Source organism: Argiope bruennichi, chromosome 8 (genome assembly GCF_947563725.1).
Source record: "Argiope bruennichi chromosome 8, qqArgBrue1.1, whole genome shotgun sequence".
NCBI classification, from domain to species: Eukaryota; Metazoa; Arthropoda; class Arachnida; order Araneae; family Araneidae; genus Argiope; species Argiope bruennichi.
The window spans coordinates 56,947,856-56,964,403 of record NC_079158.1 but is presented as its reverse complement, the minus strand read 5'-3'; the positions used below and the strand labels follow the sequence as shown (position 1 = coordinate 56,964,403).

At 25.9% G+C, this 16,548-nt stretch overlaps 1 protein-coding gene across 1 annotated transcript in view; it reads left to right on the top strand.

Moving 5' to 3' along the window:
* LOC129980920 (band 4.1-like protein 5) overlaps window positions 1–16,548 on the top strand; it is a 66,775-nt gene that overhangs the window by 48,004 nt on the left and 2,223 nt on the right. Inside the window, exons 4-12 of the mRNA XM_056091408.1 lie at window positions 3,239–3,317; window positions 4,746–4,843; window positions 6,471–6,591; window positions 7,492–7,579; window positions 10,297–10,455; window positions 10,544–10,713; window positions 10,799–10,942; window positions 12,644–12,870; window positions 15,018–15,242. Coding sequence (XP_055947383.1) covers window positions 3,239–3,317; window positions 4,746–4,843; window positions 6,471–6,591; window positions 7,492–7,579; window positions 10,297–10,455; window positions 10,544–10,713; window positions 10,799–10,942; window positions 12,644–12,870; window positions 15,018–15,242 — 1,311 coding nt within the window. The remainder of the gene's footprint in view (window positions 1–3,238; window positions 3,318–4,745; window positions 4,844–6,470; window positions 6,592–7,491; window positions 7,580–10,296; window positions 10,456–10,543; window positions 10,714–10,798; window positions 10,943–12,643; window positions 12,871–15,017; window positions 15,243–16,548) is intronic.

Below are 16,548 nucleotides of genomic sequence, written 5' to 3'. Positions count from 1 at the left end.
ATTTGGAAATTAGCTGTTGGGCCAAGGTTGGAGTGATCACCTTTTATTGAATCTAAATAAAAAGTTATATTTTTAGCCTTCGAAGATTAAAAATGATAGTAGAATGTTAATAGAAAAAGAAAAGTTAGATGATTTGAGCAAGAAATGTCGTGATTTGCAAACATATTCTTGACAGTTTATTTATAAAATGGAGGTTTTAAATAAATAAATATTTTAATGCCTGAAATTTATAATTTTATCTATCATTATTAAATTTTATTATAGTTTTCTTAATTATTTTTTTGAAATTCAAAATCGTTGAAAAATATGATGTGTATATTTTTTTCTTGGAATATTCCGATATATTAACAGTATAATTAAATTGCTTGTTTACATTTATAAAGCAATCTTTCCGGATGTTTAATTAAGATTTGGTGTACATTAAATCTGTGGAATGTGGATTGAGCAGATTTTAAAATCAACTGATCCTGTAACCAGCGTTCAAAATTATGAATTCCTTGTAATTTTGAAATTAAAAAAACAAGCTCATATATCTTAGTTAACTAATGACAGCCATTTTAGTAAATCAATATTTCACTTTTACGGTCTGGAACTTTTAGATTTCAAAAACATGGAATTTTTAATTTATCTATCAAAAATTTTAAGAAGAAATGTAGCATTAAATCGCTGATAATCGTTTTTATATCTTACTAATAACTAAAGAACTCTAATATACCTTATTTAAAATGCTTTGTGTAATATAATCTATTGCTTGTTTGTTTTCTGTAAATTAATGACCGATCAAGAATTATAATTTATACATGTACTTTTAATATTGTAATTATAACTCATTTCTGTTTATTTTTAATATATTTGTAATATGCGAAAGTGTTTCATAAATTGCATACGTAAATATTTCAGGATTATGATAGAATTATTCTTGCCGTGTGTGTACATGTTATGTTGAAATGTTTGAAAATAATCTGCTTCTTTAAAAAAAAATTTTTTTTCTTCCTAGAAACCGAAAAACTTTTAAAACATTTCTTCCAGAACAGAGACTTCCTACCAAATTTCATTTTCGGAACAGGTGGTTTTTTTCGGCATCAGTAAATAAATAAAACTGAACGGATGCACAGGATCTCACCTCCCTTTCCCTCTCCTTTCGTTTTGTACTCGATTTCTGTCACTGAAATCCGAAACGGCTGATTGCTTGAGTGCTGAGTCAGAAATGGAATTCTTAATGTTGAAAATATACTTTTTTTTTTTTCAAGGCCACCAAATTGTTGCTTACAAACATTCTTAAACTATTACGAGAATAAATTATCACGCTACTTCTAAATTAATAGTCGCCAATATTTGGAAGACAATAACATTTATAAAACTGACCAGGCTACATAATTATAATATTCTTTTCCAAACAATTCTACTTAAAAACATAACGCTCATCTGTCTTACCCTTTTTATTTTTCCATATACGTAGTATAGAGAAAATATAATAATCGTCAAAAAATTCGAACTCCAAATTTTGACGAATCTCCACGTTTTAGACCTCCTCGAATTCGAAAAACACATTTTTGAAAAATTTGTTTTTCTTGTCCGTGTGTCTGTCTGTGACAAAGATAACTCAAAAACGCTTGGAGCTAGACGACTGAAATTTAATATGTGGTATTTACACCAAATTTGCAGATTTCTATCAAAATTTTGAATAAGTGGAAGTCCATCTGTCTGTTTGTTCGAACATGAGTACAAAATGAAAAAAGCTAGATAGATAAGACTCGGTACCCAGATTTAACATCTATGGTATAGCATAGCACTTGTCAAAGTGTGAGCCAAATCCAATTACGAGTCGATTGTCTGTCTGTCCTTTTAAAAACATATAAAGCGATAATTCAAAAACACAACTTAAATATATGAAATATGGTGCCTGATTTTGTGACTTCAAGTGCAGTTTTGTATTAAATCTTTATTTCAATCGGTGAGAAAAACATGCCTAAAGCACAAATTCCATTTTCGAATTTTTTTAAAGTCATGTCAGAGATTCATCGCCAAACAAAACTCGATGGATTCTGTAAAAAGGCTAAATTCACGCCAAAAATTAATATTTCGCAACTATTGTACCCCAGTGCCATGTAAGGCGTTCTTTATCATGCCAAATTTATTATAGAGTATACAAAAAAAATGTTCTGGGGATACTGCTCCCTCTGGTATTAATATTAAGCAATTTTAATCACCGATTGCCAGCTTTTTATGTACCTTTAAATAAGGAAATTAATCAAAAGAATATTATTATCATAAAGGCATCAAGAGCGTCTTCCCTGAAACATTTTCCCAGTTGTCTAATATAGGTGTCTTCTAATCACTCTTCCCCAGCAACTCCAGCATTAAAATTGTGGATATTCACCAAGGCCGTGAACGCTACGAGTGCTCAGATTTTTATTTCCTATGTCACTCTCGAGACTTTTATGCTTTTTTTAGTGTAGTGAAGAAAAACGAGCCTGCTTTCGAAACGCCATTTTTTTTACCGATTGAAACAAAGTTTGACTCAAAACTACCATTAAGTCTTAACGCATAGCAAATTTCATTTATTTAGATCATTGCGCTTTTTAAGTTATGTTTTTAAGTTACATGAATGCAAAGGTACAGAGTTTTAGATAGTCAGTTCGTTATTAAGAGATTTTGTACAAAATATGTTTAATTGAATTTTAGATGTTGAAACTATGTATGAAATTTTATTCACATTTTATAATTATCGTATTCACTTACTTTCTAATAAATAAATATTCATTCGAAATTTGATAGAAATCTACAAATTTGGTGTAAAGACCTCATACAAAATTAACTTTTATTTTACATTATTAACTTACAGAATTAACTTTTTATTTTTGAATTTGCATTTTAATTGATGCTGTTGTGTTACAACTTCCAAGAATAAATAACCAGTAGTATTTTTTATAAGTAAAATCTTATGATATGAGTTACTAAAAAAATTATTTTCTAATACTATCATAAAGCTGTTGCTTATGCGTGATTTTTTTTTCAAGAAAATAATTTTAAATGCACGTAAATTTTGTAAAAATGTACAAAGGTATGTTACAAAATAAAAATGAAATAAATTGTTTTTCTTAATATTAGAACACACTTTCATTATTATGGAGTTGATGTTATATTTTTAATACTTATCATTAGTTCAGTTGGATAATTTAATGTATTGTACATAATTGTTTTGAATGATTTTCAAGCAGAGTAATTTTTATTTCAGGGACTTTGCCTTTTATATGCCACTTAGGAGCTAAATTTTATTCATATGAACCTACTAATTTGAGAGAAGAATTAACCAGGTTAGAATATTTAGTCATTTACTACATAAATTTCATTTGATTTTTTTTCTTGATAGACATATTTTTTTGGAATAATTTAATAGTTCATATTCAACTTATTACTTTTATAATCTGTAGACAACAATTAGTGATATTTTGATTCTTTAATTAAAAAAATTAAACATTTTCACATTATTTGCAAAAATGTTATATTTTCTTCTTTAAATATCAAAAAGAGTTGAGCGGTTTTAATATTCTTATCTGCATTTCTTATTGAAGACAGTTCTATTAAATGGGAATTTAATAATGATTAATATCATTAAATTCTAGTCAATTATTATAAAATATTAAAATTCCAGAAATCTTAAATGATTGCTAGTCTGCCCTAAAAGATTATTACCGTTTCGGGCAAACTATCTGGCAGTCTAATATAAATGTAGATATATTTGTCTCATGACTATAGAATAGGCTTTGCAGGTACTTAAATAATAATAATAATAATAAATTAAAGTTAGAAATTTTACCATCCAACTTTATTTTAGAAGTAGGTTTGTAATATTTATTTGCAAATACTTTATAACACCAGTCTAAACAGAAAATAATACTTACTAGATTGCTAAAATGTATGCATCTTGATCTCAAATTGTATGCCAGTATCTCAAGAAGCAATCAACTTTTGACATACACATTATTTTTTATTATTTTATAAGCATAGAATTTCTAAATTCTTCTACTCAAGAGGCATTTCGCTATGAAACAGAAATGTAATGATTCTGAGTGTAGTAGTGTTTAACTATTGCAAACTTCCTCTCAAAGTAAATTTAGATACTGAATTTCTAAATTTCTTTTCTTTACCTTTATATTGTTTGTTTTAACTACCGCTCAGGCCATTCTATTTTTGAATGGAGTTAAACAATGGCTTTGTGAAGAATTGGCAAAGGGGACTTTAGTGCATTTGTATTGACTTTTTAAAGTGCAATATGATCAAGGATTTTGCTCTTGCTACTACTTACGCTTTGTTACTAAATTGTAAATTTCGAGTTAGATAGTTTTGCTGTGGTCTTTTTTTTTTTTTTTTTTTACTAAGAACTTTTAGAGCAATGAATAAAAAATTATAAAAAGTAATAAAGAAGTGTTTACACGCTGCAACCGTTGTGATGCAATAGAGGACTATGTCTATCTCAGGGAGATCATGTGACCCAGTGGGACAATAACAAATAGTTGTCCCAACTCCCAATTGTTCACTTTGGGACAATACCAGGTATAGAAATAACTACAGTATAGAACAGACAACAGTATAGAAATAACTACTGCATTAATAGTGAATCTCATGCAAACACTCCTTAAGATAATACTATTCTATATTAAAATTTATGTGCAATTAGTTAAAAGATATTTTAAATTATCTATATATAACCTTGAATATTCTCTAAAATGAATATATTTCAGATATTTATTTTTCTTACAACTGAAGCAAGACATTTTAACTGGAAAACTTCCTTGTCCTTACAACACTATTGTTGAATTATCTGCATTATCTCTACAATGTAAGTTCTGTTTTTCATAATAATTTGATTTTTATTTCATTGTCAAAGATTTAATGTTGTTTATCATATATTATATTAAAATTCATCCTCTACTGTGTACTTAATTTAATTTTTTTAAATTAGTCCTTGAATAATTTATTAATTGAATAGTTTATTCTGTTTTTGTTCTATGATTAATTTTAATTAAAAATTGAAATTGATTTTTAAATTGTTCTGTCAATTTATTATATCCATTTTTGTATAAATTTATATAATTGTTATTAAATTTTTTTAAAAACCTGCTCTAAGGTTAAAAGAGCTGTGCCATTTGTAATACTTTTCTTCATATGCAATATGAATTTTACTATCTTCTATTTATTTTTTTAATTGAGTTATTTTGTTTCTTAATTAGTTTTTAAATAAAAACTACACTATTAAAATGAATCGTTTCTGAGAAATAATTATACTGTAAAGTTAGATTTTTCTCAAAATCTATCACAAAAAACAGTTGTTGGATAACAGTGTTTTGCTTTGGTGAATACAAACAAGATTTTTGTTTAATGAATTTATATTTAGTCTTTGTTTCATTTCATAAATGATGGCAAGGATGTGGGTTTCGTCCCTTTTTGATTTGTATTTTAAACGTGCACATATGTACTTTAAATGCACTTATAAACTTTTGTATTTTAAAAATGCACATATTTTTAGTTTAAGATATTTAAAAAAAATGAAATATTTAGAAAATATTTTACTTTTTTCATTCGATTTTTGATGTTCAAAATTGTATGAGATTATCTCCTAATGCTTCTTATTTTTTTTCTAACACCAAAATTACATTTTACCTTTATTTTTAATGTTAAAGGATTATAAGGTATCTTGTAGCTATATTATGAATTTATGTATTTATTTTGTCCTTCGTTTTAAAAAATATTATCTCAGAAGACAATATGAATTGGCAGCAATAAATTACAGGTGTGTATCTACTAAAATATGCACAAGTTATTTTCAGACATTGCATTGTGTAAATTAATATTATTATGGAATCTCTTATACTAATGTAGGAAGAATAACCTAATAATAACATTTTTGGAAATCACAGGATTTTTATTTTGTGAATGTATGTTTATTTGTACGGCACATAATTTTTGCGATTTTGATTTACATTGTATCTCCAAATTTAAATAAGTAGATAGCCCTTTTCTTTTTTAGCAACCTCAAGCTTGTAATTTTATTAATAATTATTTACCAAATGTTATGTATATTTAAAAATAATTCCCATTTGAGAGTTATCTGCAAGGAAATCAAATTATGTCTAAATAGTTATAATGCAAATATATATATATATATATATATATATATATATATATATATATATATATATATATATATATATATATATATGTATATATATATATGTATATATATATATATATATATATATATATATATATATATATATATATATATATATATATATATAATCTTGAGACTTTATAAAACGCAGTATTGTACAATATCGTGACCATTACATTTATTTCAGCCAAGATCATTGTACATAGATTATGGAATTAATCATAATGCATGAGACTGTTTGTAATTTATTTTAAATTTGGCAATTATTTACTTATATCTATTATTTACTTAATAGCTGAATGTGGAGATTATGATGAATCAATTCACAATCTTGGTTTTGTTTCCGAATTTCGGTTTGCTCCTAATCAAACTGAAGAAATGGAAGCCGACATTCTTGAACAATACAAGACATGCAGGTAGGTACATATAATATTTTCTATCAAAATTCATTTATACTAACTATTATTGCTAATCTCTTGTTTGTCATGAATTTAGAAATTTGTTAAGAATTAATAACTTTTATCTTTCTCAATAAGAGAAAAGACCTTCATTTTTCAATAATAATTTAATTTTTCTATATACATATTTCAATTGAGTTTTTTGCTTGTTTGTTACTTACTTTGCTTAGGTATTGTTTCTTATTATCTGATGTACTTTCAAGTTTCATTGTTATTGTTATTGTTTCAACAAAAGTGGTGATTCTAATTTTTTGATTTATTGAAACAATGTTAAGAGCGTGTCAAAATTTACAGAATCTCTGCAGGCAAATCCTTTTATGCAACCAAATAAAAGAGATATATAATGCATCAGTATTCAAAAATAATGTTTTCTCCCTTGCTATGTTGAATTATTGTTCAGACATAAATTACATTATTCAGTGTAGATCCAAATAATAGAAAAGAAATCATGAGAATTTCTGTAATTTACAGTTTTAAGGCTATTGTATTATATTGCACTATTAAAATAATTTATAAAATTTTTACTTTCAAGAAATACACTATTTAAAACGGTTTGTTATGGAATCGTTTAGGATTTTATAGAATGTTAAGTAAAACTGAGATTAAGAAAAGAAAGCTCTGTTAATGTTGTATTTGAAGGAGAAAAAAAATTATGTCTTTGCATATAACCATTATTAACATAAAAATATGTATTGTTAATTTAAAGAATTACCATTTATTTTCCATCTTTCTTGCTTCCTAAAAAGAATATAATTTTAAAAATATTAAGATAATTTATTTTCAATATATGACATTTTTTTAAAATTATTTTTAGTTAAAAACTTATTTTATTTTAAAAATTTCATGTTTGAATTTCAGGGGTCAGACACCTGCTCAAGCTGAACTAAATTTTCTACACAAAGTGAAATGGTTAGAAATGTATGGTGTTGATATGCACACAGTTTTAGTGAGTGTATTTTCAACTTGTTTATCGTGTATTTATTAGTAACTAATTGCCTCTGATGACCAGCTGGTTTGCCAGTCTCAATGCTCACTAGTCTTAAAATTTTCAATTAAATATTTTATGTGACCTGTAATATGTTATGTGACTTTTTCATCGAAATATGCGAAATGTACTTTTTCATCAAAATATTTCTAATCTTCAAATTTTGATAATCATATAATTCACTCATACTATTATAAATGTTTTAAGTCATAATGTACTATTTATCTCTCTAATTTTCTATCGGCTTCTGTAAAATTTCAAGTATAAATTAAAGTGAAAATGATTAAGCTGCAATTATTAAAAAAAAATTTTTTTTTACTGAAACCAAAATTTTTTAAAAAAAATATGAGTACTGAAAACAGAGCCGTTAATCATTTAAGTCTTAGGTGCACTACAAAATAATTTTTGTAATTTATATAATATCTCAAGAATTATTGTATAAAAATTTCTTAAAGTCATCATAAAATTCAGTTTTTGGTTTTACTTTCAAAAGAATTTAAATGATGTGAATAATAATATTTTATTTTGTTTCAGTCTATAAATATACTTCAAAAACTCTTGGTCTAAATTTTATACAGTCATTTTATCCTTAGGAATCATATTCTGTGAAATATTCTTGACACTGCAACTTTCAAATAAATAAATAAACGTTTCTGACTTCTTTGATCAAATTTGATAGATTTCTGAAGTTTTTAATAGAATAGTTTAGAACAATCAACATTTTCATACTCTTGGGCTAATCAGTCTTGAAAATCCCAGGGTGCTGATTGGTGTATCATCTTTGAGACAGTCCATGAAGTGGTCTAAAATTGCCTATTTTAATTAAAAAGTCATATTCAGATTTTCATAAATCAGTCAGTTTTAGTGACTGAGTTAGTTGATTGGAGTACTACTCTTTTTATTTAAAATATTAGTGTCTGTTGAATATTTTGTTAAATATGATTCACAGATAGAGGATCTAGATGAAAACTAAACATTTGTAGTTTATTAGAACATTTATTGACTCAAGTTACATAAAATATAATTATTTACCTCATTTAAACCATTTTAACACATGTATTTATCTTATTAAAGCTTTGCAAATTGCCTGATATTAAAAGATATATATTTAACCATGTTTGTCTTAAATAAATCTGATTTATTGTATTAATAATGTAGATATTGTAAAAGATCATAGAAACGTTTTTTGCATTTATTTCTTAGAAAATATCATATTTTATATTTATTTCATTTCATGCAAACATATGCTGAATCTCTTCTTGATTTAATTTCCAGTAACAGTTAACTTATTTTTTAATTTGAGCTTTAATCAATGTGATGACAACACAATAAAAGCAAATTTTTTTCCCCATTTGCTCATGCAACTTAAATTTTATTTTCAGTGTTGCTGAAAAAATGATTAAATTATTTTTTAAAAATTCATTAAATGTAGAAATTTAGTTTATATAGGTTAAAACATTAGTATCATTGAAAAGATTGTTTTTTGAACTTTAACTTGATGTAAAAATAATTTGTGTGCTATAATATTTTTGCATATTTTGGCACAAAAACCTCCATGGTATACATGTGCCAAATTTAGTGGCTGTAGGTTAAATTATCTGGTCTGTAGAGTGCCAACATACATGCATTCATCTTTATTATAAGTATAGATAACTGATCACTATATGTAAGAGAAAATTTCAGAAATTGTATAATCAGATTTTTATAAACTCATAAAAGCCATCAAAAATATTATGTAGGATTGCAAAGAAAAAAATTATTTTTGTGTATTGAAGTAATATGTATATAAGATTCTTTATTTTTTTGCATCCATTGATATAAAAATCACTAATATTTAGCATTTTCAATAAAAGCATAGTTCTATATTTACTTTTACTGCTTTACTTGTTACCAGGGTATTAATTGTTTTTTCCGTGAGAAATGTTATAGTTTTGAATAAGCTTTGTGGATTCAGTTAAATGAATGTCCCACTGTAATATATCCCACTATAATTTTTCTTTAGTTTTAATATTCAGAACTTTATTTATCATAAACTTGTAAAATGTTTCCTTTATACTAATTTTTGCTGTTAGATTTGAATGTGAATGATTTGTAATATATCTTTTTTTTCACGGAATTAACTGCTTAATTCTGAAGCACATTTCATGATTTTTTAATGTGCATGTTATTTTTCATCTCTAACATGCTGCAATATTTTTTATTCAGATTCTTGGATTTTTATATTTATGTATATTTTAAAAATTATGAATTATTGGTACAGCAAGAATGATATGCTATTCTGTTTCTTCAAGGATACAATTTAAACCTGTCTCATCCATAGTATGAGGATTATTTTGACATTTTACTTTTAAGCAGTCCTTCAATATGCAATGGATTTAAGAATATATGTTTTATCTTGAAATAAGTTTTGTTTCACTTCAAAATGAGAGTTTAATATAATTAATACAAAAACATTTGTCAGTGTCTTGTGCTACATATATTTTTTTAAATCAAAAAATATAGTGAAGGAAATTTTTATTCCTTAAAAAAGAATAACTTCTCTTTTCATTTCACCTTTTACATCACAAATTGATTGAAGCTTGTATATTAATCACTAAAATCTTCTTGCTAACTAAAATCTTCTAAAATAACTAAAAAAAATACCATTGAATATAATTTTAACGGGTGATATTTTATAGGGAAAAGATGGTAATGAGTATTCATTAGGTCTCACTCCTACTGGTATTCTAGTCTTTGAAGGTAACACAAAAATTGGTCTTTTCTTTTGGCCAAAAATAACGAAACTGAACTTCAAGAACAAGAAGTTGAGTCTTGTTGTTATTGAAGACGATGATGAAGTAAGTATTATTTGCTATTTTATTATTACTGACTATCTAACTTAAAGAGGCACAAAGCTCTTATTCATTTGTTAATTTTTTGTTATAGGGCAAAGAACAAGAACATACTTTTGTGTTCCGTCTTCATAATCAAAGAGCTTGTAAACATTTATGGAAATGTGCCATAGAACATCATGCTTTCTTCCGTTTAAGAGGACCTGTCATGGAGCCTTCAACTAAACAAGGCTTTATTCGCATGGGTTCACGTTTCCGTTATAGGTAGGTGATATAAAAGTTTATTCAATAAATTTAGTTGTATTGTATAAATTAAAGAAAATTAATTAAATAATAATTGTTTATATAGTGGTCGCACAGAATTCCAAACCATTCAACATAATAGAGCTCGAAGAACAGTTCATTTTGAAAGACGACCAAGCCAGAGATATTCACGCCGTCCAAATCATCATCCACCATCATCAGCTCAAGAATCTCGAAAGCCTGTTACAATGTAAGAAAACATTCTGTGCTGTTATTGAGATGCTTTATTTTATATTAAGGTTTGTAGCTTCATTTCGTATAGTGACTAGTTTGCTGTTAGGGCGAAGGCTGTCCATTTTACTTAATTCAAGCTATTTGAACTTCAATCATAAAACTTTGGCTTCCAATGTAATATTTCTTGTCTGTGGAGATTTTTCAAATGTGGAATATTCTATTTGATATTAAAAAGCATTTAAAATATATTTTGGCTGTTATTGTTTGAGAATATCCTAGAATGTTCCCAAAGTTGATGTTTATATTTTGTCTTTTCTAATATTTGCCTCAAAAGTAAATTGTTTTTAGCATTGTCATATATGTTTGACTGCCTTTCTGGTAATACATGCTATTATTTATTGCTGACATATTCGTACCTTCGCTTATATTTGAATAGTGCCATGGCAATAGTAAGTGGTAGAATATAATAAGATTTTTTTTCACCCTCAATCGTCAGAAGTTTTTAAAAAATTGAATTGTGCCTAGGATATGATATTATTTTTCACCCTTTCATCACATTTGACTTTAGAAGTGTTTAGTAAGGCGTTTTTTTATGCCAAAAAAATTAGAGCTGAATGTCTTTTTTGCTAATCAATTAGAGAAATTATTGGACCAAAACAAATGGTTACAAATGAAGTCAGAATTGAATGCATGATATTCTGAAGAAGAGGCAAAACTTGTCTCGTGGTGCACAAAATGCAATCCAAATAGATTTAAAAATTTCTTCAATTACAGAACTACAGTACTGATAATTTAAATGGCTTTTAAGAAGAAACAGCAAATTCATCTATTGAAAAATATAAAATAATTTGATTTACTTATTTTGGATGGTGAATTTTTTATAACACTTTTGCAGGAAATATTAATTTTTAAAATTTTTTCATTATAATGAATATATGGCTTTTATTCACATATGTTAATCTTATATCTGCACTTCTAAAAAAAAAAAAAACCTTTTCCAAGTTTGTTGCACTTTTATGAAGTCGGGCACTATTAACTAATAAAATTAAGAATCATTTTTTTTCACTTGACCTACTATGTTAGAGAAACAGAGAATGAATAGTTAATTGTGAATTCTGCAACTGACACCTTAAACAATTTTAAATTTCTCTTTTTATCACATGGAAGTCTTTGGCTGCTATTTCTACATGCCTTGATTAAGTATTTCATTGAATATTGTTAATTTTGAAGTTATAATTTAAAATAATAAAGGGTAATAAACTGTCCTGAAAATAAATTTCCTTTGATAGTATATCTTCAGCTTTAATGAAGAACCAGTGTCAGATCAAAGAAAAAAGTTTTCCTAATATTGTATCTCCCCCCCCCCTTTATGATTTCTATTTTAGGTTTTCTGCTTTTGTTAAGCAATCATTTTGGCATTATTTAAAAATGAACAATTTGAATAATAACAAAAAAAAAAATCCAAAAGCCACAATAATATTCAAATTTATATTGTACCAGAAAGGGTGTTTTCTCACTTCTCAGAATAGGGTGGTCTACTTTTTGAGTTATGTGCTCATTAGTCAAGATCTTTAACAATATTCATCACTTGAAAATGGCATAAAATGTAATCTCTTTACATTTGAATTTCTTATGTACTTTTATCAATTTCTTTTTAATTAATATTTTTCTCTTTTAAATAGTTTGAAATGTGTTGTAAATCATCTGTAATTTACAGTATTTCAGAAACCACAGAGGCTGTAAGTAGTGTCCCTGCACTTGTAGAGCCAGTAGCAAATGGGAAATTAAATGATAATTCAAACAATGCATTAGCTAATCCTTCGGAAGACAAAATAAGTGAACTGATTAAAACTATTGCTAAAGATGCAACCACATCTGAACTACATGATCTCAAAGCAGGAGGTTCGAACCCATCCACAAGCATTGAAAATAATCCATTATCTGGTATGTTTCATATATGTAAAAATATTTTTTGTTTAGTAATATTTATATGAATCGAGGAAATAATCAATGTTAGTAATAATGTTGATACCCTCTCTGATTTTTAGAAACATTTATTTTAATGTTATATTTTATTTTTAATATTTCCTGCTTCATGAGAATATAGCTGTTTTATTTCTTACCATTGGGTTAGATAAATAGTAGAAAGACAAAAATAAACAAGAAATGTTTTAATGGTGTAAACGACGGAATTTCAATTTTGATTTTACTTTTTCTTTATCAATATTTAATTCAGAATCTTAATTTATGTATTATCTTATTTTTACTTTTCAGTATATGAAAATACCAACAGAAAGCACTATAATATTTAAAATTTCAACATGAGATTTTGATGAATGTCCATGATTTAGACTTTACTATCTTTTTACCGAATTATGTCTGTTTATTAATATATTTAAAATACGATTATTTAAAAAAAAATGCAACAATCTACACAAATGAAGTTTAGATTGAAGTCTTTGTACCAAAATTAAATGATGCCTACAAAGATATCGAATTATGAATAAAATTCAAATTTGTTTGACTATTATCCATGTGAATACTGTAACTCAAACATGCAATTTCCTTAGGAGGAATTCTATTAGATCTATATTAAATTTTAAACCACATCCACCAACTGGTTAACTGTCTGTTGACCAGTATCATGCCTGTCTGGCATGTATATTAATACGATAATTTAAAAACACAATAGCCTAGACAAATTTGATATGTCATCTTGCCAGTAAAATAGTTGATCTTATCAAATTTTGGACTAAATGCATGGAAAGGAGAATAATCAAATATATTATATGTGATTTTCTTTGCTATGTTGTGACATTTGAAAGACATCATATTGTATTAGTAAATTAGAAAATAAGGGGAGAACATTACCCATAATTTCTTTATTTTTATAAGTTATAGATTTTTAGACTAGGTTTATACTGAAATATGTTTACTGATTATTAGTTTTTTAGAGTTTTAATAATGTAGTTTCTTGTATTTTTCAGATTTTGTAGCAAAAGAAATTGGAATTTTGATTATATTCTCATACTTAGTATTTCAAATTTATATGTTTTATCTATATGCAGTTTGCTTATACATGCATGCAGATTTTTTTTTCTTAATATGTAAAATAAAGAATAAAAGCTGCATAGTACTTTTTGTTGAAAATTTTTGCCTAATTCAATGTTATATAATTGTTTGAAGGATTAACTTCAAAGTCAGTGATGGGATAGATTGTTTGTGATCATGAATTCAAAGCTAAAGAACTCACATTAAAGTTAGTAGCAGCTTAAGGGAAGATGAAATCACAGAAAAAAGAAAACCAAGACTTTCTGCAACATAGAATTACATTAAAAAGCAAAATAGTTTTAAAAGAAATAGCTATAAAAATGATTGCTAAACTTAATGTCCATTTACAAATTTCTGTTTGTGGTCACATTGAAATATAATAAAGTGAATAGTAACAGAAGAACTGCATTATCCCCAAGAAATTCACCATAGCCTCTTGGCTAACTCATAAGCTATATTGAAATGAACTAAAATTATCTGTTTGTGGGTATTAATTGAACTGAATTATTATTTACCAATATAAATATGAGCTTTAACCCAAATTAATATATTAATTAACTTTTTTTTTTTAATTTATAGCTCTTGTATATATTTTCTTTAAAATAAAATCCATGTAAAATTCTTGGTTCTCCGATAGTTCTGCAGATGACCTTATTTATATTGATAAATAAATTAACTGAAATTCTTAAGTTTATTTGACCTAAATCTGCAAATATATCCTAAATTCTGAGAATATTAATTGAGATGTAATTTAGTTGGATGAAATTTGTACCAATTTCGTTTTTTGAAGTGTTCAATCATATTACATTGCTAAATTTATTTCAAAAATAATTATTGTTCATTATCATGAGCTTTAGCTTAAATCCATGTAATGCCAAGAAAAGTTTGCATGTAAAATTAAAACTGGCAATCTCTTTTTCTTTCAGCTGAAATTAATTTGGTTATAGAAAATTTTTATTAATGGTTTTATTTATTTAACAGATCCATTTTATATATATTAAATAATAATAATAATTTATTCTTTTTCTTTCTTCTAACAGAATCTGAAATTCTTGCTTACAAGCTGAAAGCACTGGATTCCTCTCCTTCAACTTTAAGGAAAGGCCTATTAAAAGTTCCAGGATGCACTTCAGCAATGAAAGACATCAACATTTTACCCAATAATAAAATGCTGCCAAGTAGTGGAGGTGCCAAACCAATACCTTTAGATCAAATGAAATGTAATATTCTCAAATCTAAAGTGAATGAAGAAAAATCAAAGAATAGTAAGTATTTTCAATATCCATTAATTTCTCAAAGTCTCTTAATTAACATCTTATTTTATAACCAGGCAAATTTCTTTACAACAAGGCAAACAAACCTTTTAAAAGAATGAATTTTCATGCTGAAATAGGCTTTAATATTATTCCCATGCTTATGTTTTAAGTTGTAGTATAAAATAAATGTAATATATAAATTTTTCTATATTTTCTCTTAAAAATAAGAGGTTTTAATATCAGAAAATATGGACATTTCTTCATTTTTTTTATCAAATAAAATGAAGCTTTCATAACAAATGAGAAGACTTGTAAATTATACTCTCATGAGTTTTATTTTTATTTATTTATTTTTGTAATATTTTAGGTGCAATTTTCAGCATACATCAAAATGAATTAATATTAATATCATGTAATTGATATCATACAGTGTGATATATTATTTTTTCCATTTGTGATTAGGGACTGCTAATCAACAAAACTGACTTTTAGACTTTTAAATTGCTTAGGAACTGACATTTTTTTTATCATTAATTTTTTGTTTTTACATAGATGCATTTAAATTTTTCTTCCCGCCTCATGTAGTATATAAATTTTTATTGAGAAGCGTTTTCTGTTCATTATATAATTTTCGTTTTTTTAAAAGAAAAGGTGTTAAAAATATAGAAATATAATAAAAATTTGAAATTTTTAGCCATAATAAAAGTAACAAAAGTGGAAAGCAGCTCCAAATGCTTTTATTATTAATTCTTTGATATTTTTTTTTTCACAAACATGAAAATTTTCATCTATCTCTGATCATTTAAAATAACATTAAAAAGAAGCATTGATTTTTACACACGTTTAAATAATTATTCTATATTTATTAACTTGAACTGGGATCTATCAAACAATATATAAACAGCAAAAATGTGTAGGATCCCTAGATCAGTGTGATAATCAGTGTGTACTATCGGTGAAATAATACGTTTTAACTAGTTGTTCTATTATTACTTGCTGTAGGATAGTTGATTGTCAAAAGTAACATTCAAAGAGTTATCAGAATTAAACTGTATTTCAATATTCATGTAATTTGGTTTGTCTGCATCCATTTAAAAATATGATTGAAACTTTTTTGTGTGTGAATTTCATAAATGTAATAAAAATTTTAATTGGTATTGCTAAAAATACCTATTTTTTACAATTGCCATAATTTATCACAAAAAAAACATACTCTGTGCATATTTTTTTTAACAGAGCAGTTAATTTTAAAGGATATTCATGTAAATAAATAATAGAATTTTTTTGTCTCTATCTTACATTGATTTCTGGATTT